At 43.4% G+C, this 24,097-nt stretch overlaps 1 protein-coding gene and 1 long non-coding RNA gene across 2 annotated transcripts; one reads left to right on the plus strand and one right to left on the minus strand.

Annotated features, from left to right (window-relative positions):
* Window positions 1-5,489: 5,489 nt before the first annotated feature.
* LOC308385667 lies at window positions 5,490-8,014 on the minus strand. The gene is made up of 3 exons (XR_013969599.1): window positions 7,640-8,014; window positions 7,484-7,547; window positions 5,490-7,181 (listed from the first exon to the last, which is right to left on the minus strand). It is a non-coding gene; the product is annotated as an uncharacterized lncRNA (long non-coding RNA).
* A 6,481-nt stretch (window positions 8,015-14,495) lies between these two features.
* On the plus strand, window positions 14,496-21,819 carry LOC308385384 (uncharacterized protein; the record flags this gene model as incomplete). Its single annotated transcript, XM_080864236.1, has 3 exons — window positions 14,496-17,012; window positions 17,078-21,224; window positions 21,257-21,819. 2 exons carry the CDS (start codon window positions 14,496-14,498, stop codon window positions 20,492-20,494), a joined length of 5,934 nt encoding a protein of 1,977 aa, XP_080720362.1. The 3' UTR covers window positions 20,495-21,224; window positions 21,257-21,819.
* Between the last annotated feature and the right edge of the window lie 2,278 nt (window positions 21,820-24,097).

Raw genomic sequence — 24,097 nt, forward strand, 5'->3', positions numbered from 1 at the left:
AGGCTAGTTCCCCTTACACTCGACCTCTAATCGCCTGTGTTGCTGTTTCCCCTGATTACCTTCTGTTAACTGTCTTATTTTCTCATGTTGTCCAATCGGCCTTCTTGGTATGGACAGTCCTGTTGTCCCTGTTCCCTTCTCTCAGTGTTTATTGTGCTTCCCTGTGTGATTGCGTGTATTTTTGTGGACTTTCTCCTTCCTCAATAAAACATGATTTTGTCTTGCTTTTGAGTCCAAACCTCTACTCTCCATTCTCTCACAGGCATAAATGGAGCTATTTTAGAATTGACCTGTAAAGCCGCAAAGGATGTGGTTATATCTGCATGTGATTTACAAAATGGTCCACAAAATCCAGCAGTTAGTAAATCAATTAATTTAAAATATTAACAGTTGTAGATGTAACTGTTGCATATTGGACATCATTGTCCTTTAAGGTTATTAGCAAGGTTATTGATAACTGGATGTCATAGCGGAAGGTGAGCCACTCCCGAGTTAACTGCATATGAATAGTAGAAGATGGAAAAACAGGCTTGGTTTTGGTCCCTAGCAGAGCCATGCAAAAATTCTTGTTTTTTGCATTTGGAAATACCGCTGCAGCACCATTGGTTATGGATAGAGACTGGTTGGTTCTTAGTTTTTAGGCAGTCACAAGTTGTAAAGTCAGGATTGTTGGGGTTTCCCCGACTTTCTGAGTGGTATATCTGACTCGAAAGTCTGACTCTGAACTTTGGATAAGCAATTTTTTATTTATTTATTTACTGCAGTGCAACTTCCCAGATAGATAAAACTCTGTTTATTAGTTTCACCTCCTCCTCCAGTCCTTGACAGCGTTTTGCATGCTGCTTTCCCACCTAATTTAATTTCTGCGTTCTGGGATCATTGAAATAAAACTTGTCAATTTAAGTGGAGTCTGACAGCACCCTGCAATCCTCCAGGCTGTGTGTGTACTAACTGCACTGTACTGACTTAAAAGAAGAGGGCCTGTGAGATAAACACAAAGTAAACTTTAAAGTGTGCGATAATGTATGCGAGCCCTTCTGTATTTGATGCTGCTCTGTTGCATTAAGATCTATCCCTCAATGCCCATATTTAATGTGTCAAGTTGGAGCTTTTCTGTGGCAGAGAGCTGCTGCAGAGCATGGCGGCCATCACCAGGGAGCTGTGATCACACAGTCGCAGTAGAGAAAGCATTCTGCGTTGTGTCCCCACCCCCGAGGAGCTCATTCAGCATATTTCTGCATAATTACCTCAAAGTGATTACGGAAATCAATGAAGTACTGTCACTGCCGTGGGCAGTTTTAAAGAGCACAATATACATACCTGTCCCGCTCACTTGCATAAGAGTTTGCAAACACTCAACAATGCACTTAGCAAACGAGGCACAAATAACACAACCTGTTGCCCTGAGCACTTTTTGTGCCTCCATAACGTTATTGGAAGTGTAAGACGGGGAGTGTTTGCAGCAGTTTATGAAGCCCTGGAGACGAATGACATGATGCATCCCTCCATGAAACCAACAGCATTTTTTATGAGTTTTAGTATTGGAGATAATGTCTGAGAGCAGACTAAATCATCTTTCCTGAGGCCCAGCTGGCAAAAACAACACTCGTGTTAGTCCTGGAGAATGCTCTGAAGGACACACAGTGCGGCAGCAGAATCAAATACATGTGAAGGTTCTTTAAATTTTCATGCTGCTGACTATAAAATAAAGTGAACTATGGGAAAAGTGCAGTGCCTATAGGTCAACCCATGTCTGGACTGTGCAAATTGCCTGCGCTAATTCTGCCATGTGGGATCACACACACACACACAACACCGCAGTGCAAAGCTGTGCTGATGACTCATACGTGCCACACAGTGCAAGAGTTAAAAGGTGGAAGGTAATCATTGATAACAAAACAAATTGTTCCACCAAGCAAGACAGACATCACATCAGAGATCATGCCAGCTTAAGGCAGTTATTGCTCATATAAGGCATATTGATTAAAGAAATAACTTTAATAACAAGAAGGTAAGTGACAACTATTCTTCTCAGACCCATTCTGAGAAACAAAACACGTAGATGAGTGTGCAAGTGCTTCCTGTCAGGTTCTGAATGCAACTTTTTGAGAGAGACTGCCACCAAGTCAGTGCTGTGCTTTGTTTTTAAAATCTCCAGCCTGTGTTGTCCTTGAAAATGCACGATGCATCAGGATGTTAAAAAGGGGGAAATTCAAAAATTATCCTCCAGTTGATCAGAATCTGTAGTGTGCAGGCATGCATAACCAAGGACCATGTCAACTTCAATACACCAGATGATAATACAGGTGGTCTGGCCAACATAATGATATAAATATACTATTAGAATAATACCACAATGATTTTAAACTCACTGCAAACCTGTGTGATTACAATATAAAATTCAGATCTGTAAAGATGCTACAGGTTTTTCTGCATCTTATATTTACAACCTGTGCAGTAAAACACTAGTTTTTTAAAGAAAGCCCACTGCAAAGAAGTAAATAAAGAAGTTATATATGAGCCCTCTGCACTGGTGCTTTCCTTGTCCTTTTCCATGCAGTCTACTGGTGATAATATATACAGATAAACATTATTTACAGATAACCAAAAGGCATTCATACCAGTGCTTTTTAGTGAACATCACAGTGAAATTGGACAATTCATTCATGTACGTGTGTATCATTTGCATGCAAGATCAAAACTTAAGATAGCTTAACATCGTTACGTCTTCCCTCCTGCGTTTGCATTAGTCCATTACATCTATTCATTTGGTTAATATGACTAACTTTGTATTCCCAACAATGTCACACTTGCAAGAGCGGCCATTCATAAAAATGAAGGTTTTTGCCTTAAGCGCTGACACTTTCACTAATGGTGTAATGTGTCTGATATACGATAATGACTCCAGGGTTGATTGCATTGGGCCTGTCAAGGACTCCTCGCAACATGCTTAGAGCAGAGGTTGAAACCACGATTGGAGTTTAGAAAGTTGACAGGCTTGGTGCAATGCATTAACTTTGGACTCAAAACCTGAGACGTGGCGAAGGAGGACGTGAATATAAAGGAAGGCAATGCAGAAATAGAGAATACAGCACAGTCCTGGGTTGGTTGCATAAATTTGATAGCTGGACAGTTGAGGATTCCTGTGAAAGTATTTTCTCTTACTCATTACTTTACCGTTTAAAGGTATTGTCATCTTCAGCTCTGCCACATCCTTTTTGTCCGTTTCACCAACTCCAAACTCTGCTTCATAGCAGGTCTCACTATTGTTTTGTAAACCTTCCTATTCACTCTTGCTTCTATCCTTCTCTCACAGATCATCCCTGACACACATCATCCTTGCCCACACTCTTTTCTTCCTGTCTCTTGTGAACCATATTCACACACATGACTTTCACTCCTCTTCTCTCCAGAGCATACCTCCAACTCTCCAGGCTCTCCTCCACCCACTGCTTACTCTCACTACAGATCACAATATCATCTGAAAAATTAGAGACTCCTACTTTACCTCACCTGTCCACCTGTCCTTGTATATTTAGCTCTACTTAATATTATTAAGGCTTTTTTCTGAGCTGGACATAGTAAAGCACAGAACATTAGAGGAACGTTTTTCAGCCTTTTTTTTGCTTGTCTCTAAATTATGACCTATCACTGAGGCTCAGGAGATCACAAGTTGTATTCTTGTGTTTTGCTGCCGGTCATAACTCATACATAGTATATTTTGTTGACCTCTCGGGTTTTACAATATTACATTTATAACACTAAATGTTTCCTTTAATAGAGAGATCTTATTTAAACAAAAAACATTTAGGGCTTAAATCATCTCCTAGCACGTCGCTTTTCTCTCTGGCTCATCATCATTTGTTCTCTTCCGTCGGCTTCTCAGTTCTACAGTGAATCCACAAGGTGAACGATGACACGGACGTGACAAACAGCCTCTGATATTGCAAAACCACGCTTCGCCATTTTCCACGACACCTTACAAACGCTCTCTGTGTTATCTCCAGCAACGGCTGAGGCACATTATTTTAACCTGCTGTTAATTTAATTTATAAAAGTACTTCACTTTGAAATGTAGAACACCTTGTTCCTCGGCTTTGCCCCTTGAGCTAAATTATTAACATGATTTAGTGTAAGTCTATTTTTTCCCTTTTGGGGAGTATTAAAAGTGAGCTGTGCTGAGGGGGATGCTATTATTCTCCCTACATCCTGCAAGGGGGCCAACAGAGCTGAATTATATGATACATTTCTTTATCTTTTAGTCATAAAAGGCATCAGTCAAGTCCATTTGTTTTGCATTTCAACTATAATTCTGACAGGGACAAAACAAACTGACACAAAGACAATGGGAAAAATTTGTGAAATGCATTTCGACCGCATGCAGGACATGATAACGCTGAATAACTGTGGCAACATGCCTCAGAGGTATTGTGTGGAAAGTTCAAACTTTGTCACACTGGAAAGATGACGGCCCAAATTTACTTTATATTTCCAAGAAATGAAAAACTATAGAACAGGGATGTCAAACTCTTTATATCACGGGCCACATACAGCCCACTATGAATCTAAGTGGGCCGGACCTACATGACAAATATGTAAAGTTCTGGTAAATTATTGCCCAGATTGTCCTATAATCATAAAATAGGAAGTTTACATTATAATTATTTTTATTTCTATAGCAGATAGTATAAAAACAGGATTTATTTTCTGTCATTTAAATGTTTATCTATTACTTACTTTAGTATAGTATGAATGACCGTGGGAGACTTCTTGTTCAAAATCTATACACATTTTTTGTCCAGTGGGCCGGTTAAAGTCTTTTTCAGGCTCCTTCTGGCCCCCGGACCTAAAGTTTGACACCCCTGCTATGGAAGATAGATAAAGTAGACATAAAAGACAGCCACCTGTCAAATCATATATAAAACAGCTTTGCAACAGAAAATCTGAATCATTATTGTGGTTGACTATTTAGCCTACTGCCAGGGCTAAAGCTCCAAATACTACTTTAGTTATACTCTATATAGTAAAGATAAGGCTCCCTATATTTGCTTTACGGCTGAGTGTTGGGTGTTAAGCGTTCCCCCTGCTTAGTGTGCATCCAAGAGTTGAACCTGTCCTTAATCTCCCCTAAGAAATGGGACTGAAATTCTCCCTCTGTAGACAAACTAAAGGGGAAAATGTACAAAAGATTGGATGGTTTCTTTTTCTTTATTCACCAAGCTTGTAAGACAACATTACATTCTTTATTTTCACATTTTTTAGGGTCCAACTAAATATGTTCATTATTTTTTTAGTGAATAGAATGCATTATGCTGGCACAGGATCTGGGGTGGGCAACAGGAGGGGTCCAAGCTCATAACTGTCCACAGTTCCCACAGAGGAAAAGCCTGCTGATAAGGTTTCAATATAAATAGAGGCGATCAGTCTCACACAGATGTTGTATGATGAGAATGAATCATAAGCCCGCATAGAGGAATTAAAAGAATTAGTTCAAACGGCACTTTGATTTTAATTCCCTCAAATATGGCACATTGGAAATACAAATATAGTCAAAAGAAGTCCAGTTCTTCAGCTCCTGAGTCACTCGAACAAAACAAGACCGTGTTACACTGATTGTGGGACGGCTAACAAGTGTTGGTGGAAAGTAAGTGGCAATTATATAATCAAAGGCAGTTATTCCATCAAGCAAAAATACTCCATCAACTTATAATGACAAAGTGTCTGCCAACATAAGTAACAAATAGGCACTTTTATGTGGTATTTCTAAACATGAATCGGCTAATTAAACCCAATGACTTCAACTAGTTTATAATAATGCCTGGTTTATGATCAACAAGTAAATAATCATATAGATTTACTATCTAAACATTCTAACATGACCCACTGGGTATTAATGCCTTATTGTCTTTTTATACCACTGTTATTTCGCTCTGTGTGGCTGAAAGAAGGAATTTTCCTGAGATGGTTTTCCACCATGACTAGAAGAGCAAACATATGTTTAACTGTTGAGGAAGTCATGGAGGATCAGGTTTGCTCATACAGGAAGAACTGTCTGAACACTCAGATATCTGATGCAGTAACAAATAAAAATAAACGAAAAGTATGACCTTTGAGACTTTGTAAAATGGAAAGAGCACATCTAAACAAGAAAATCTCTTTAGAGGCTTTTAGATAAGGCATGACAACAGCATTATGTTGAGTTTGCGGCTTCCTCCCACAGTCCAAAGACATGTACTTTAGCTTAACTGGGGATGCTAAACTTGCTGTCTGTGTGTGTTAGCCCTGCAAGGTCTGTTTAGGATGTAACCACTAGTGATTGTGGAGTCTGTTTGGGAGCCTCTTCATGTTAGGCTAACAAGTCCATTGCCGGTGTCACAGCTAACTCACAGCAAAACCCGACATATTAGGCTCCTCTGTCAGCTACGTTTATTAATGTTGAACTGAACAAAAGAAGTAATGTGATGCTAGTTGTAACACAGTAAGGGGAATTGTTGAAAAGAATATATCAATGGGCCAATAGGCTCGACTATAGGAGCACAGGGGTGTGTTCAAATGAGACACAGAGACAAGAATGTAACTCAAAAGAACCAGCCAACTTTAGTGACATAAACCATAAGGTTGACAAGCACAGGTTAAAGACACTTTACAATGGTAGAAAGGAAACTTACAAAAATTAAAAGAAAAGTAAAACACAAACTACTAAAGCAATGACTTGGCCAAGTGTTATTTTTGGTTTTCAATGTTCGGGTTTCAATGTTCGGGTTTCAATGCTCGGGTGCACCCTAGTAACCTGACTCCTTAACTCTTATAGAAACAGATTACACAAATCCAATGCACATTCAAATGAAAATTTCACACTCTTTTCACATGTGGAGAATGCTCTACACAACAGCTCATTATTTAAAGTCCCAAATAAAAAATGTCCAAGGGGTAAAGTCCAAAAAATTCCCAGGGTGTGAAAGAGAATAGGGATGAGAGAATGTCAGTCAGTGGTCTTATGTATAACCAGCTGTGCGTGAAAGTGTGAGTGATACAGTCCTACCACACCGCAAGGTGCAGCAGATCATCAAGTGGAAAAGAAGCGAATCTCAGTCTCTCTAAGTCCAGGTGGGAAGGCTCGCCATCTATTTCACCGGAGGAATCCACCTCAGGAACAATTCAGCATACAAAAAAAACCTGACCTGTCAACAGACAGGGTCAGAAGAGCAATTCAAATATTAATTATGCTGTTCTAGCTATAATTCACAACTTAGGATTTTGTTTAAATCACATTCAACATAAATTTGCAATAAAAATACTCAATTTTGCAAAAATAAAACATCTCTCTTACATAAACTATGCATTAAACCAAGTAAAGTCAGTGCATATGCATATATGTCACATATGCGGCAATTATTAATCAAACAATTGAGATTAATTCAGTTTCTCAACAATAAAATGTGAAACAGACGTGAGCTAACTGAGACATACAACATGTGCTCACCGATCTCAGCGCATCACGGCCGAAGACAATGGCATAGTGTCTCTCGGTCGGAAAATGCAGGGCTCTAAATAACGTAACAGGACATGTTGTTTTCTCTTTAATAACCGTAATACGACATGAAGGAAAAATAAACATAAGTTGCGCTTCAAGTGTTACCTTGCTTCTGGAAGCAGATTGAGATGAACTTCCAGGCAGTTGATAGCAACCAGAGCTAACAAAGGCTAACAGTTTAGCTCCACGCGGTACTTTTTAAAGTCACCAGAAAAATGCAGCATTTGCCTGCTTACTCACTGTGGCTACTTTTAACATGAAAGGTAGCTGATAACCAGTGAACTTATGTGCAACACAGTTGGTTGCAACTTATATCTAATACTTTTTTTCCAGCTCAAAAGCTTCAGTCTCTCTTTTCTCCTGCCAGCACGCGACTACCTCCACACATAGCAGCAAACACAGAGCACGTAGGTGGGACATACAGCGGCAGACTGCTCTCCCATTGGTCAAAACATACTGGGACCTGTGCATTTCGATTGGTTGGGCAGGCTGTCCATCTCTCCTCATATCAGTCCTTAAAGTGGTACCCTCATTTTATGTGGGTTACATAGTGGAAATTCATCCCCTACAGTTTAGTTATTTAGCGTTGTATTTAATTGTTAATATCTGCTCTGCTTATGAGCTTTTTTGTCTCTTTTCTTTTTTCTTTTTAACTCCCAGAAGGATAACTCCTCTTCATTTTCCTTGAGCGGCTTTCATTATTGTCATTAGATTTGTTGAAACAGAATCATGCACAGCACTTGCAGAGACAGCGAGTGGAGTCAGGTGGGGTCTCCTTAGGGAGGTCATTGCAAATTTTGCCCCTTGCAACTGCATTAGTTTGAAGTTTGCCAGCTCTCAGGGACGGCCTCCCACTGGCCTGGAGCCCCAAACAGTTGACAGCCTTGCTGGTAAGCAGCTCCTCTGGGTATAAACTGCCTCTCACTCTATTTCAGCTTGGATAGACACACCCTCCCCCGGCCCCCTTCACCAATGACCCTGAATTGGGCTAAAGATGGATGGATGGACAGATGGACCTTGACTGTTTTAGTGTCATATACTGCATGCATCCACAGCAATAAACATAAAGAAAAACTCATTTTGTGCGAAGGCCATAAATTATATGACTTCAGCATAGCTTCTTATATTTGGGCAATAACGTAAAATACATTTAAAAAAGCTTAGATTAGTTTAGTTTTCCTCTAAATGAGGCAAAATGTCCAGGCTGCATTGGGCTCATTTAAGTTCTGGTTAGCAGAAACTTAAAATTAGTATCCAACAACTGTCTCCCCTGTAAAAAGGTTTTATTGACCCATCCATCGACTTCCATCACCCTCTGTTCACAGACACTGTGGCTGCATAACTACATCATCTCACTTCCTCCTTTGCTCTTGTCACACTTAGTACAGCTACAGGGGGGCTCTGACACGACGCGTTGGATCACCTGCTTGCACAAAAAGCAAATGTTTCCAGTAGAGGATTGTCACTTTCTGCTGCTGCATCACTGTGATGACAGCACTGTTTTTCACTTCTAGTATTGGCATCTTTTGTGAGAAAAATACTGACACCACTGTGAGAATAGCAGCTTGGCAAAAGTGTGCGAATTAGCCAGCCAAACACCTCTGGACAATACAGTGTGCAGTTTTAAATATATTTTTAAAAAAGGCAGAGACTGCTTTTATAAATTTAAAGCGACACATGCAGAGTGCAGAGTGCTGAGTGTGGCTGCATGAAATCTGCCCAAGTTTATTTGTCTCATAAGAGGCGCGCTGCTGCTTTACTGATTACCTTTAACACCTGAGTAAGCTGCGCGCCTGCCTGCTGCAGGCCTCGACATTTTTCCCGGCACCTTTGCGGCGATCTTTGGATTTCAGATGGCTGACAGAGAAATTGAACCGTTTGAAACATAAATGGGATTAGATGATTTTTGTTCTTCAAAAAGACTCCGTGTCCATTCTCCTCTGCTGGCTCTGCGGTGATAAAATGTCATTGATATTGATCGTCTGATTATTTAATGATGTTACCTTACAGCCATGACGTGGTGAGTGTGCAGTTTTACATGCTTTTCAGTTAAGCAAGTAGAAAGAAAAGGTAACCAGTTTTACTATAAATTTAATCTATAAAGTTAGGCAGAAGAAATTCACTAGTAAGTAAATTCCTAAAAGTATTGTATGCTTATATTCTATTTAAAAATATATTTATTAATCTGTAAAAAAATACTTTTAATTTTGTTATAAATGTAAATAATACAATAATGTCTGCATTTGTTATGCATTAATTGGAATCTATGATTACTGCTTTCTTGGGGTTTAATACTCAAAATTCTCAATCATTAACATGAACGTTACTCTGGATATACTTCACAGGACGACGCCGTATTGTATTCCATATTTAGACATTATAAACTTGCGTTGCTCTGACACACATTATGTAACGTTATCACACCATGTCAGAGAAATATTGGATCAGATATTCTACGACAAATCATCAAACGATTCCAAAAATACGTCACTCACATTGCACCCGTTTCCCTCGCAACTAAAGAGGCTAAGCGGCCCCGAAAAGCTACTGTAAGCCCTTTCTCGGCTCGACGGAGTTGAATCTCCATCTGTGGAGATGCTTTCTAAAATTAATGTGTGCATACATTAATAGGAATTCAACCTTTGTCAGAGGCATTATCTTTCTTCTATGTCAGACTTTGTTTATCTGTCGGTGTCTGAACTTGGTGAGTTGCTGCCGTTTCCTTCCTTGTTCTGCAATCTAAACAGGAGTGACTGAAAACAACTACTGAATGCATTTTATTGTCATACTTGGTCCCGTTTTGTGATGGAAGGATTTTTTCTGTTTGTATCATGACTTTTTATCCACTCACGATATTGACTACAACATTTCTATTACAGTGCATGCAAAGAAGCTTTACATGCATGCTTCCTTATACTTAAAATCCACTGATCCCGCTCTCTCTCTCGACCTCCCTTGCACATTTTTTGGATACAATCTTAACTGACAAGCTCAGCTGTTTTGCATGCAGGGTGGAAACATTAAAGACCGAGTTAATCCTCTCTGATTCCCTGCTGCTGTCACTCACACAGTCTCAGTAAAAGCCACAAAATGTTCCAGAATCAAATAACACAGCATCATACCTTTGATCCGCGTGTAATTTAAGACTAAAATGCAGTAATACTGCATCCTTTGAAAGGATTTCAATTGTTTTTGTGGTAATCACTTGGCAGATTACAAGGGAGGAAAAAAAAGAGTGCATGAACGGGGATGCTTTAGCTGCCGCACATGAAAGATGATTCCATTACAGGTTGAGCTGCCCAAAACTTTAAAGAGACATTTTGGGGTTCAAAGATAAGGGGGAAAAGGAGGGAGAGGAAGGAGGAACAGAAAGAAGAAAGCAGAAAGTTGACATGATGCCACTCCTTGCTCAGCTCTGGATGTTTATGATCAAGGTGCTTTCCAAGGTGCATTTCAAAGTCCCACGCGATTATTGTTTTGGTCATTAATTTGATGATTAATCGTTTAAAATCAGTCGGGAGCCACTTCCAAATTAATTTGCCTGCAGCAGCTCTGTAGCCGCTCATTAGCATACTGTGTTCCACTCCTTGCCAAATAAACTTGTCCAATAAAAAGATAACACGCCTGTGGACATGCAAATACCCAAATGTGATTTTGGCACCAGTAGGAAAGCGGTGAAATAAAGCGTTTGTGTGTTTCGTGGCCCACCACTCTAATCATAAGACAATAATAAGTGCACTTAAGACCTGGATGGCATAATGGATCTAAATTAGCCAAATTTGATGCCCTGTATGGCAGTAACATCCCAATTTAAATGTCATGAAACACTTCTATGCATCTTTTTTTGCTATCAGATGGGTATGTGTGTGTGTGGTGTGCATGTCTGTGATTTCTGACTTAAGTGATTTAAACTAATGTTGAAGCTGAAATCTAAACACTGAGTCAGAATTTGCAGAAATCTCTGCAGAAACCTGATGCCTGTTGCTATTTTTGTAGTAGTCCTTTTGTTTTGTTCTGTTTTTCTCTTTGCATGATATTTCATAACCTGACTGCTGTGCTCAAATTCTCCTCAAAGTCATGCATTTAATGCCACATCAATAGGCTAAATCCACGCAGCTTTCACTTGTTTACAGATTGTCTCCTTGTTGATGTGCAAATAAATCAAAGTGAGAGATAATGTCAAAATGATGAACAGCACACGCTGCTCGATATATCTTTTAAACTTGATTATTTCACAGAAGATTAGAAAAGGACATAGATCCGTACATCAGAATGACATTTAAATATATCTCAAGGTGAATAAACATTTCTGCATCCCAGCCAAAATGTTTATGACATGCAATATATTCAATTTATTTTTACATTTAAAAATGACGTTTATTGTTTGTGTTCCTTTAAACAATGCTGAACTGAGTAAGCAAGCATTAAAGAATCACAAAAGTTCCTTTCATAGTGGAAATGCTAATGGCATCCTGTGTGCAATTAGAGTAATGGGACTGCAATCACTTTCTTTTTACTGTTCTTTATAGTAACATTTGTCTGGTTTAAAGATCCTCTGTGAACTGTTCAGAAAAGCCTTTTTAATAATGACTCTGGTAGATATTAGCAGTGTCTCGTGCATCAGCCAAACAGGATACGCAGGAGTTCACGACTAAACATGACTGACTGGCATCAAAACTGAAGCTACGCTGGTATTATGATTTGCTAATAATCTATATTTGACTCAGTGCTAAAAAGAAGCGTGGAGATGGGCTTTCATATTTTTAGTGACATTTAAATTAAAACCTCTATTTCTAAGCTAACATTAGATAGTATTGAAAGTAGAGAGGATTGCAGGAAAGGCACTGTACCAAAGCACTCACTATATAACAGATTGGTAGAGTTACCAGTGTTTTCAATTCCTGTCTTGAAGCTTCTTCAGAATTTTGGCAGATCTAGATCTGATCGAAAAACCAGAAGGAAAAACAGCTCAGGACAATAAGCCACTATTTATAAAATGAACATTGTGTTGTATTTAATGAGCCTTGAAAGTAGAGACTGAGACAGTCATTCATCAGGAAAGTGTTGAATGAGATCTCAGATCAAGCGATCCAGTCTGTTGTTTTCTGCTAGACTTCTGCAGAATCTGATGTCTTTTTGCTGCAAGCACCACATTATCCCCCTGCTGGCCTTTTAGCTAGCAGCCTTAGGTGAGACTGAGACCAGATGAACTCATTGTGCATTGTTTATTTAGGGTGCGTCCTAAAATAGTGCTCAATTTGTTCTTTATCAAATAACCCAGGGTACTGAGCATAAATACATGAGAAAATAAAAAACACTGGGTTACTAATAAAAAAAAGTTGTTTTTAAAAAAAAAAAAAAAAAAAAGCATTTTCAAACCTGTCAGTATTTTACAGTCTTATGGAAAAGAAAACAGGACTCTATGCAGACTTAGCATCCTTACTGTTGCTGTAGGAATTAAGAGGATAAATATCAGCCTTGTGCTGTCAGTCAAGCCCACTTTGTTAACTGAACATCAGCAAGTGCGAGCGCCTCTATAAAAGCAGATGTTTCAGCAGTTTGCTGGTCTGCTGCATTTGAGTATGTGTTAACACAATACCGCAGCCTTTCCAGGAGTGGACGTACCAGCAAATTAACTCGAGGTCAGACCATGCCATGCTCAGAGAAACTGCAAAACTCCCAGGAGCTACATCTCAGACTGCACATGCCTCAGTTAGCATGTTAAAAGTTAACGAAAGTACGATTAGAAGGAGACTGGGAGCAGGAGAAAACCTCTTTTTCTATAAAAGGCAGCACAGCTCAGGTTTGCAAACCACAAGACTTCTGGAACAGTGTTTTTTGAACACATGAGATCCAAATTTGAGATGTTTGGCCACAGAGGTAAGTTTGACAAAGACAAACATGTCAGCACAAACACTTGACGGTGGAGTGGTGATGATTTGAGCTAGTCTTCCAGACACAGGACCTGGGCACCTTGCATTCAATGATTTGACCATGAGCTCATCTGTATACCTAAATATTCTAGAGTCAAATGTGAAGCCCAGATGGCTTCACAGACAGACAGCTAAAGCTTGTGTGGGACTCATGTAATGGGTGGGCACAGATGGAAGTATTGTAATAGATATTGCCCCCCCTCCATAATCTCATGCATTCTTATCATTGTTATGTTATGCGTTCAGTTCTGTATTACTATTTCTGACACATACTGTGATAACTGGCAATATAGCTAGGATACTCTGATCAATGATGATTCCCACGGGTGGTGCTCACGCAGGCACTGAAACGGGCAGCTTCGGGCTCACGCAGGCACTGAATCGGGCAGCCTTGGGGTCCTGTGTGTTCTACTGCACAGATAGCCTGCAGAGCGCAGCTACGCTGAACTGAAGTGCTTGTGTTTTGTATTTGCAGGTGAGCACAAGTTATGTGTTGATAAACGGAATGATGTTGACGTATGAGAAATGTATTAGAGTATGGTACTGTCATTAATGGAACACAACGCTAATGTCGGAGTTTGTGATTTACATGATGTACCTGAACTGGTGTTAAACGGGATGTCACATCGCAAATGATGTAATGAGGGGATCGAGAGGGTAGTCTCCATGCGCAACAATACTAGTTGGAGGAGCATACGAGTGTGCAGAATATTGTAATATGAACATTGGTGGGAAAATACTGAGTAAATGAGTACTGTGTTAACACGTGTTCAGTAGTTATATGTAAAATGGTCGCGTGTGTTCTACTGCACAGATAGCCTGCAGAGCGCAGCTACGCTGAACTGAAGTGCTTGTGTTTTGTATTTGCAGTTGCAAAAGAGCAAGTAAAGAGAACGATTCTGAACTCATGCACGCCTGGAAGTGTCATTTGTCCAAGTGTGCAACAAATATTGGAGGCACCGCTGGGATTATTAATGCCGTGTCCAGCGTGATGAAAATAAGGAAGGGGCGTGGCTACAGCAACCACGATGGACCTCGAGGAGCTGGCAGAGACTGTGTCCCAGACACTCTGGAACCTACAACTCGACCAACTCAAAGGGGTATGTGCTGAAGCTAAAATCCCTAGTGGAAATGTCACAACAAGACGAGCGTTAATAAGATTAATTACAGAATCGATGGACAAGGTTATTAATGATGAAGAGCAGGATGTTGCGCTCTGCTATCTAAAGAAAATGTTAGAAAGTGTCGACCCAGCGATAGGGAGCTCCAGAAGCACAGAAAGTGGATCAAATCCAACGAGCTCGCCACAGGGGGCTCAGGAAATAAGGGAAGAAGTTGATTTAGCAGAGAGATACGCACAGCTCCAGAGAAACAGCGAAGCACTGCAGGAAGAAATTAGGAGGCTGAGTGGAAGGGTGGAGAGGACACCACCAAATCAACCAACCACCCCACAAAATGTGTTTCCTGTCGCAGCCAACCGCCTTTCGGAAGTGACGATAAGGAGGGAATTCAAAATCTGTGGTCAAATTGGGGAGAAGGGCCAAAAGGACAGACTCTCATACACCAACCTGATGCATCAGATTGACAGAGGTCTGAACAAAGGACACAGTGAAGCGGAGGTTATAGAGGCTGTGGTGAAGTCTGTCAGCCCAGGTTTGAGTCTTAGAGACATGCTTGAGATAAAACGTGACCTCACCCTCCCCCAATTGAAGGCCATATTAAAGGGGCATTTTAAAGAAGATAGCACCACAGATTTGTATCACAGACTAGTGAACGTCACACAAGACAGCCGTGAGTCTCCCCAAAACTTCCTCTTCAGAGCAATTGAGTTAAAAGAGAGGCTGCTGCTTGCATCGGAAGACACGGGGTCCGATGAACAATACAGCCCTGAGCTCATCCAGAAGAAATTCTTGAGGTTGGTCAGTACTGGGCTACTGAGTGACCCTATCAAGTTTCAGCTCAAGCCCTATCTGGATGACCCTCGGGTGACAGATGAAATCCTCATTGATAAGATGAATGAAGCAGCTAGTGTTGAATCAGAAAGACAATTGAAGCAAAAGAAAACTACAGGCAGCAAATCTGTGAAAGTAAATGAACTCCAGACGGAAAGGCCAGCCAGTCAATTGGGTCTGGGTGTAGCCGAAACTAGGTTGGGGACTCAAGAGCAATCAGCTGAAGTGGTGAAACCCAAGAACCGCAGAACACCTGTTGTAGCTGCTTCCCGAGAGTCAGAGCTGCATGAAGCGGTCAGGCTGCTGAGAGAGGAGATGGCTGAATTAAGGAGGAGCATCACCACCCCTCAAGGCCCCACTCGCCCACTAAGAACCAGTGGGAGGAGGGGATGTAAGGCATTCCAGGAGCAGGGAACCAATGAAGGGTGTGAACACTGCTTCAAGTGTGGCCAGCCAGGACACCTCTCCAGAGGCTGTAGAGGGCGAAGGGGGGCAACAGAAAGATCGGAGAGCACTCAAGTGGGAATCCAGACCATCGCCCCTCCCAAATCATTAATTCCCATCCATGCTGAAGCAGATGACAAGTTGCATGAACTGCTTTGGAATCGGATAAGACAGTTGGAGGCAGAATTAGAGCAGAGTGGCAAGGCTAAAGAGACTGTGGGTGCCACGTATGCCAGTCATCTCTCACTACGCTGTCAGGCTAAGCTGAGAGCCCTGATCGGGAAGAAGTGTATGGTGGATTGTTTCTTTGAAGGTGTAGAAACACAAGCATTGTGGGATACAGGCTCACAGGTGACTATCATTAATGAGAACTGGAGGAAGTCCTGCTTTCCACATATCCAACTGAGAAGCACAAGTGAACTCCTAGGTGAGGATGAGGCTCTGGTGGGCAAAGCAGCGAACCAAACACCCATACCCTTCGCAGGTTGGGTTGAGCTAAAATTTAGACTGGGGTCAACTAGAGATCCACAGCCAGAGCTAGTTGTCCCCGTGCTTGTCTCAAAAGAACCAGGAGTAGCAGAGCCACCCATCATTGGCTATAATGTGATTGAGCATTTTGTGAAGGATGGAATGGAGCAGCATCCAGACGTTACACCTGCGGTGGTAAGGGAAGCCTTCTCGATTGATTGTAAGAAAGCGGAAGTGCTAATTAACATCGTGCAGCGCTGCCACAAAAGCGACGAGGAGGGTGTGGTGAAAGTTGGGAGGCAAAAGATAGTGATTCCAGCGGGACAAAGCAGGGAGGTTAAGTGCAGTGTGAGGACAGGTCCCCTTCGCCTGAAACAGGAGGTTCTTTTCGAACCAGAGGACATTTCAAAACTACCAGAGGGGGTTAACCTGAATGAAACTGTCATTGGACTGCAGAGGGGAACCTGGTCCAGGGTGGTTATTCCAGTCACGAATGGCAGCAGCCATGACATCACCCTCCTCCCTCATGCAGTGTTGGGACGGCTACAGCAAGTGAAGGCTATTTACCCAGTAGACGTAAGACCAGTAAGTGCTGAAAACATGGGCAAGTTGACGTTTGCTAGTGAAAACACAGGGAGCACCATCAGCGCCCCAGAACAGCACAAAGGGGAGTATGACGAGGTGGGCAGATGCAGCCAAGATTTATGGGACCCATAAAGTCCGTTGATCACCTGACCCCAGACCAGCAGGAGCAGGTGAGAAAAGTCCTGCGTGATGAGTGTGCTGCATTTTCAAAAGATGAGAGCGATGTGGGATGCATCCCCTCCCTGCAGTTAAAGATCAGATTGAATGACACAACCCCAGTAAGACGCACATACATCTCAGTCCCCAAGCCACTCCACAAGGAGGTGAAGGAGTATTTGGAGGACCTGTTGAATAGAGGATGGATTCAGAAATCCTGTTCCCCCTACTCATCGCCCATCGTCTGTGTGCGCAAGAAGGATGGAAGTCTGCGTCTCTGCGTGGATTACCGTGAGTTAAACCGGAAATCCATTCCTGACCGTCACCCCATCCCTCGTGTTCAAGACATGCTAAACAGCCTGACTGGGAGTGCATGGTTCTCAGTGTTGGACCAGGGCAAGGCGTACCACCAGGGTTTCCTGGAGGAGAGTAGCAGACCCCTCACAGCCTTCATCACACCTTGGGGCTTATATGAGTGGGTAAGGATTCCCTTTGGTTTGTCCTCGGCTCCAGCAGAGTTCCAGCGCAGTATGGAAGAGTGCCTGGCAGGCTTGAGGGATGAAATATCTCAGCCATATCTGGATGACAATTTGGTCCACAGCAGATCATTTGAGGACCACCTGCGTGATCTGAGGGAGGTCCTGCGCCGCTACCAAGAGCACGGGGTGAAGCTAACCCCCAAAAAGTGTGAAGTGTTCAAGGACAAGGTGAAATTCTTGGGAAAAATTGTATCCAAAGATGGCTACTGCATGGACCCTGCTGAATTGGCACCAGTGCAAGCACTAAAAAACCGCAAACCTGAGACTGTGGGAGACCTAAGGAAAATGCTAGGTTTCCTGTCATACTACCGCCCCTACATTCCAAACTTCTCACGCACTGCCAAGCCACTATACCAGCTGCTATCGATCGGAAAGAGTCAAGTGATTACTGACAGAAGATCAACGGTAACAAAGCACAAAGGACAGCGGAAAAAAGCAGACCAACGCCACTCAAGCCAGCCAATCACATGGACAGAACAACACCAGGCAGTGCTATGCCAACTGATAGAACACCTGCTGAGTCCACCACTCCTGGCATACCCTGACTTCGAAAGGCCATTTGTGCTGCACTGTGATGCCTCTCAAGAAGGGCTTGGTGCAGTCCTGTACCAGAGACAGCAGGGCCAACTGGTTGTCATTGGGTATGGGTCGAGAACTCTAACAGCTCCAGAAACCAACTACCACCTCCACTCTGGAAAGCTAGAGTTTCTAGCAATGAAGTGGGCAATCTGTGAGAGGTTTCGGGAGTATCTGTACTACGCACCTTCGTTCACAGTGTATACAGATAACAATCCGTTGACCTATGTCCTGACTACAGCGAAGCTAAATGCTACAACACACCGGTGGGTTGCTGAGCTAGCCGATTTTAACTTCTCAATCAAGTATCGGCCGGGAAGGGCTAATGGCGATGCTGATGGTTTATCACGAATGCCGCTAGACATGGAGGAGTACATGCGCACATGCTCGCAGGAAATGAAACCAGAGGTAATCACCCCTGCGACAGAGGTGCTTCAGTTGAAAGCCCATGAAGATGAGCCATGGATGTGTCCAGCTACCATAACCACAGCATGTGCTGATGTAGAGCTTGAACGAGTAATGGCCCCAGTGACACAGATCTCCAAAGAGACACTAAAGAAAGCACAGGAGGATGATCCAGTCATTGGCAGGGTGCGAGAATGTGTTATGACAGGAAAATGGCCCCCTTGGAGAGGAAGAGACAGGGGGGAAGACACTTCCGTTCTAAGCCGGGAAAAGAGTAAGCTGTACCTCGACAAAGATGACATCCTGTACAGGAAATTAGCTGCTCGAGCTCAGCTAGTGTTACCCACAAAATTCCATCAGCTGGTGTACAAGGAGCTCCATGAGGAAATGGGACATCTCGGAGTGGAGCGGACACTCGCCTTGGTCCGTGATCGATTCTATTGGCCACATATGCAAAGACATGTGGAACATTATGTGACTAAGGTGTGCAGTTGCTTGAAACGGAAACGTCCCGGCAAACCAGACAGAGCACCGCTGGTCAACATTGTCACCACATACCCTTTTGAGATGGTCTCAATAGACTTCCTGCATCTGGAGAGTTGTAAAGGAGGATATGAGTACATCCTAGTCGTGATGGATCATTTCACCCGGTTTGCACAGGCATATGCATGCACCAACAAGTCAGCAAGAACAGCGGCAGAAAAGATCTTTGGAGATTTTGTGCTCAAATTTGGATTCCCTGCCCAGTTACACCATGATCAGGGAAGGGAGTTTGAGAACCAGCTGTTTGCCACCCTGGAAAAGTACTGTGGAATCCAGGGGTCACGCACAACACCTTACCATGCAGCGGGGAACGGCCAGGTGGAGAGATTTAATCGGACACTCCTTTCCATGTTGAGGAGCCTGACAGAGGAAGCCAAGGCGGACTGGAAAAACTCCTTGAGCAAAGTGGTGCATGCGTATAACTGCACACGCAGTGAAGCAACAGGATATGCCCCATATTATCTTCTCTATGGCAGAAACCCCCGCCTACCAGTGGACATCATGTTTGGCCTGGTTCCAGGTGACCAGAGTACTTCTCACAGTGATTACGTCCGTAAGTGGAGAAGTAGGATGCAAGAGGCATACAGACTGGCATCAGAAACAGCCCAGAAAGAGAGGAACAGAGCGAAAAAGCAGTATGATCGGAAGGCTCATGGAGTGGAACTGCAACCGGGATGTCGGGTGCTAGTACGGAACTTCAGAGATCGGGGTGGGCCCGGAAAGCTAAGGTCTTACTGGGAGGAGCGAGTACATGTCGTGTTAGAAAGAAAGCACAAAGATAGCCCTGTCTATGCCGTACAGCCAGAGAGAGGACCAGGGAAAGTGAGAGTTCTGCACAGGAACCTCCTACTGCCCTGTGACTTTCTCCCCGTCCAGGAGGAGAAGCTGGAGAAAAACAAGAATGGGAAGGAGGATGCCAAACAACAAAGAAAAGGAAAGACCCAAGAAAAGCAGCAGGAGAGTGACCACGACAGCGGTTCAGAGGATGAGGGTGACTGGGGAATTATCACCACACAAGCTGCGGAATCACCCACCCAGATCAGGAGTCAGCTGAGGGCAGAGGCAGAGGAGTTCCAGCCAGAAGAAGCTAACGGAGAACTGTCAAGTGGTGGTGTCAGCAGCGAGTGCCTAGACGAGGGTGGAAAAGGTGGACTGGAGTCAAGTGCAGAGGAGGAAGAGGCAGGGCGAAGTGAGCTGTCTGGGGAGGAGAACAGAAGAAGTCAAGGACAGGTGTCGTCATCTGATGAAGAAGACGAGCCAGTTCCCACAAGAAAGTATCCTTTCCGATGCAGAAATCCACCCAAGACATTCACGTATGACACCTTAGGTCAGCCATCAGTCATAAACAGACACAAGTGATGTCCACAGCTAAGAGGAAAAAACTAAGTTCATTGTCACATGTTGAGTTTACTGTGGTGACAGTTTAAACAGAAAGGGAAGTGTTCACAGTAGCAAATGTTAAAAAGAACAAATTTGACAGAGCAACAACTGCATGTATTTGTTTAATAGTTCACATGAGTTAAACAGGGAATACCAGAACCAGACTAGCTACACATAGAGAGATACTGGCTTGTATGTGAGATATACAGCAGTAAATGTGTGTCTGTGTAAAAGGTTACATGGTAGAGTGATAGGTCTACACCTTCAGCCGGATACAGAGCACGCCTGAGTGGCGGAGAGACTTTACAGACATTGCCTGGCCAGTAGTGTCTGTTGCTGGTACATGACATGAAGGGGGAGATGTATGTCATGCCAAAGACTGTTACCGGACAGAACGTATCTTGAGAGGCTGACTCCCAGTGAAGCTACTGCTGTAACCTTCTGTTGAAGACATGCATTCTGGAAAAAATCTCTAATGTCAGGATGACATTCATTTTTGGAGGGGAGAGTGTGGGACTCATGTAATGGGTGGGCACAGATGGAAGTATTGTAATAGATATTGCCCCCCCTCCATAATCTCATGCATTCTTATCATTGTTATGTTATGCGTTCAGTTCTGTATTACTATTTCTGACACATACTGTGATAACTGGCAATATAGCTAGGATACTCTGATCAATGATGATTCCCACGGGTGGTGCTCACGCAGGCACTGAAACGGGCAGCTTCGGGCTCACGCAGGCACTGAATCGGGCAGCCTTGGGGTCCTGTGTGTTCTACTGCACAGATAGCCTGCAGAGCGCAGCTACGCTGAACTGAAGTGCTTGTGTTTTGTATTTGCAGGTGAGCACAAGTTATGTGTTGATAAACGGAATGATGTTGACGTATGAGAAATGTATTAGAGTATGGTACTGTCATTAATGGAACACAACGCTAATGTCGGAGTTTGTGATTTACATGATGTACCTGAACTGGTGTTAAACGGGATGTCACATCGCAAATGATGTAATGAGGGGATCGAGAGGGTAGTCTCCATGCGCAACAATACTAGTTGGAGGAGCATACGAGTGTGCAGAATATTGTAATATGAACATTGGTGGGAAAATACTGAGTAAATGAGTACTTTGTTAACACGTGTTCAGTAGTTATATGTAAAATGGTCGCGTGTGTTCTACTGCACAGATAGCCTGCAGAGCGCAGCTACGCTGAACTGAAGTGCTTGTGTTTTGTATTTGCAGTTGCAAAAGAGCAAGTAAAGAGAACGATTCTGAACTCATGCACGCCTGGAAGTGTCATTTGTCCAAGTGTGCAACACTTGGCCTGACAAGGTTTACAAGGTTCAAGGTTCTTTATTTGTCACATGCATAGTTATACAAGTATAACACACAGTGAAATGTAGCCTGACACGCTCCTCGACATGTGCAAAAATGGGGGGGGGGGGGGGGGGGGGAGAACATTATATATATATATATATATATATATATATATATATATATATATATATATATAACACCCAGCACGCCCCTGCGGGCGGTTTATCCTTCAAGCTCGGGTCCTCTACCAGAGGCCTGGGAGCTTGAGGGTCCTGCGCAGTATCTTAGCTGTTCCCAGGACTGCGCTCTTCTGGACAGAGATCTCCGATGTTGTTCCTGGGATCTGCTGGAGCCACTCGCCTAGCTTGGGAGTCACCGCACCTAGTGCTCCGATTACCACGGGGACCACTGTTACCTTCACCCTCCACATCCTCTCGAGCTCTTCTCTGAGCCCTTGGTATTTCTCCAGCTTCTCGTGTTCCTTCTTCCTGATATTGCTGTCATTCGGAACCGCTACATCGATCACTACGGCCGTCTTCTTCTGTTTGTCTACCACCACTATGTCCGGTTGGTTAGCCACCACCATTTTGTCCGTCTGTATCTGGAAGTCCCACAGGATCTTAGCTCGGTCATTCTCCACCACCCTTGGGGGCATCTCCCATTTTGACCTCGGGACTTCCAGGTTATACTCGGCACAGATGTTCCTGTACACTATGCCGGCCACTTGGTTATGGCGTTCCATGTATGCCTTGCCTGCTAGCATCTTGCACCCTGCTGTTATGTGCTGGATTGTCTCTGGGGCATCTTTACACAGCCTGCACCTGGGGTCTTGCCTGGTGTGATAGACCCCAGCCTCTATGGATCTTGTGCTCAGAGCTTGTTCTTGTGCTGCCATGATTAGTGCCTCTGTGCTGTCTTTCAGTCCAGCTTTGTCCAGCCACTGGTAGGATTTCTGGATATCAGCCACCTCCTCTATCTGCCGGTGGTACATACCGTGCAGGGGCCTGTCCTTCCATGATGGTTCCTCGTCTCCCTCCTCTTTCTTGGGTTTCTGCTGCCTGAGGTATTCACTGAGCACTCGGTCAGTTGGGGCCATCTTCCTAATGTATTCTTGGATGTTCGTTGTCTCATCCTGGACTGTGGTGCTGACACTCACCAGTCCCCGGCCCCCTTCCTTCCGCTTAGCGTACAGCCTCAGGGTGCTGGATTTGGGGTGAAACCCTCCATGCATGGTAAGGAGCTTTCTTGTCTTTATGTCAGTGGCTTCTATCTCCTCCTTTGGCCAGCCTATTACCCCAGCAGGGTACCTGATCACGGGCAGGGCGTACGTGTTGATGGCCCGGATCTTGTTCTTACCATTCAGCTGACTCCTCAGGACTTGCCTGACCCTCTGCAGGTACTTGGTGGTTGCAGCTTTTCTAGCGGCCTCTTCATGGTTCCCATTCGCCTGTGGGATCCCCAAGTACTTGTAACTGTCCTCCATGTCTGCAATGTTGCCTTCTGGTAGTTCAATCCCCTCAGTTCTGACTACCTTCCCTCTCTTTGTTACCATCCGACTACACTTCTCCAGTCCGAACGACATTCCAATGTCATTGCTGTATAGCCTGGTAGTGTGGATCAGTGAATCGATGTCTCGTTCACTCTTGGCATACAGCTTGATGTCATCCATGTACAGGAGGTGGCTGACAACTGCTCCGTTCCGTAGTCGGTATCCGTAGCCAGTCTTGTTAATGATCTCACTGAGGGGGTTCAGGCCTATGCAGAACAGCAGTGGGGACAGAGCATCTCCTTGGTAGATCCCGCACTTGATGGTGACTTGTGCTATGGGCTTGGAGTTGGCCTCTAGTGTTGTACGCCACATCCCCATTGAGTTCCTGATGAAGGCTCTTAGGGTCCCATTGATCTTGTACAATTCTAGGCATTCCAGTATCCAGCTGTGGGGCATTGAGTCATAGGCCTTCTTGTAATCAATCCAGGCAGTGCACAGGTTGGTCAGTCTGGTCTTGCAGTCTCGGCTGATTGTTCTGTCTACCAGTAGCTGGTGTTTTGCGCCTCTGGTATTCTTGCCAATTCCTTTCTGTGTCCCGCTCATGTATTGACCCAATATATATATATATATATATATATATATATATATATATATATATATATATATATATATATATATAGTATATACATTGGGTGAATGTGCAGTAGTAGCAGCAAGCAGGTGAATTCTGTACATTAATATGAATAGACATCTGACTATTTTACAGGATAGACAATATAA

This window comes from Rhamphochromis sp. 'chilingali' (assembly GCF_963969265.1).
Source record: "Rhamphochromis sp. 'chilingali' genome assembly, chromosome: 18".
NCBI classification, from domain to species: Eukaryota; Metazoa; Chordata; class Actinopteri; order Cichliformes; family Cichlidae; genus Rhamphochromis; species Rhamphochromis sp. 'chilingali'.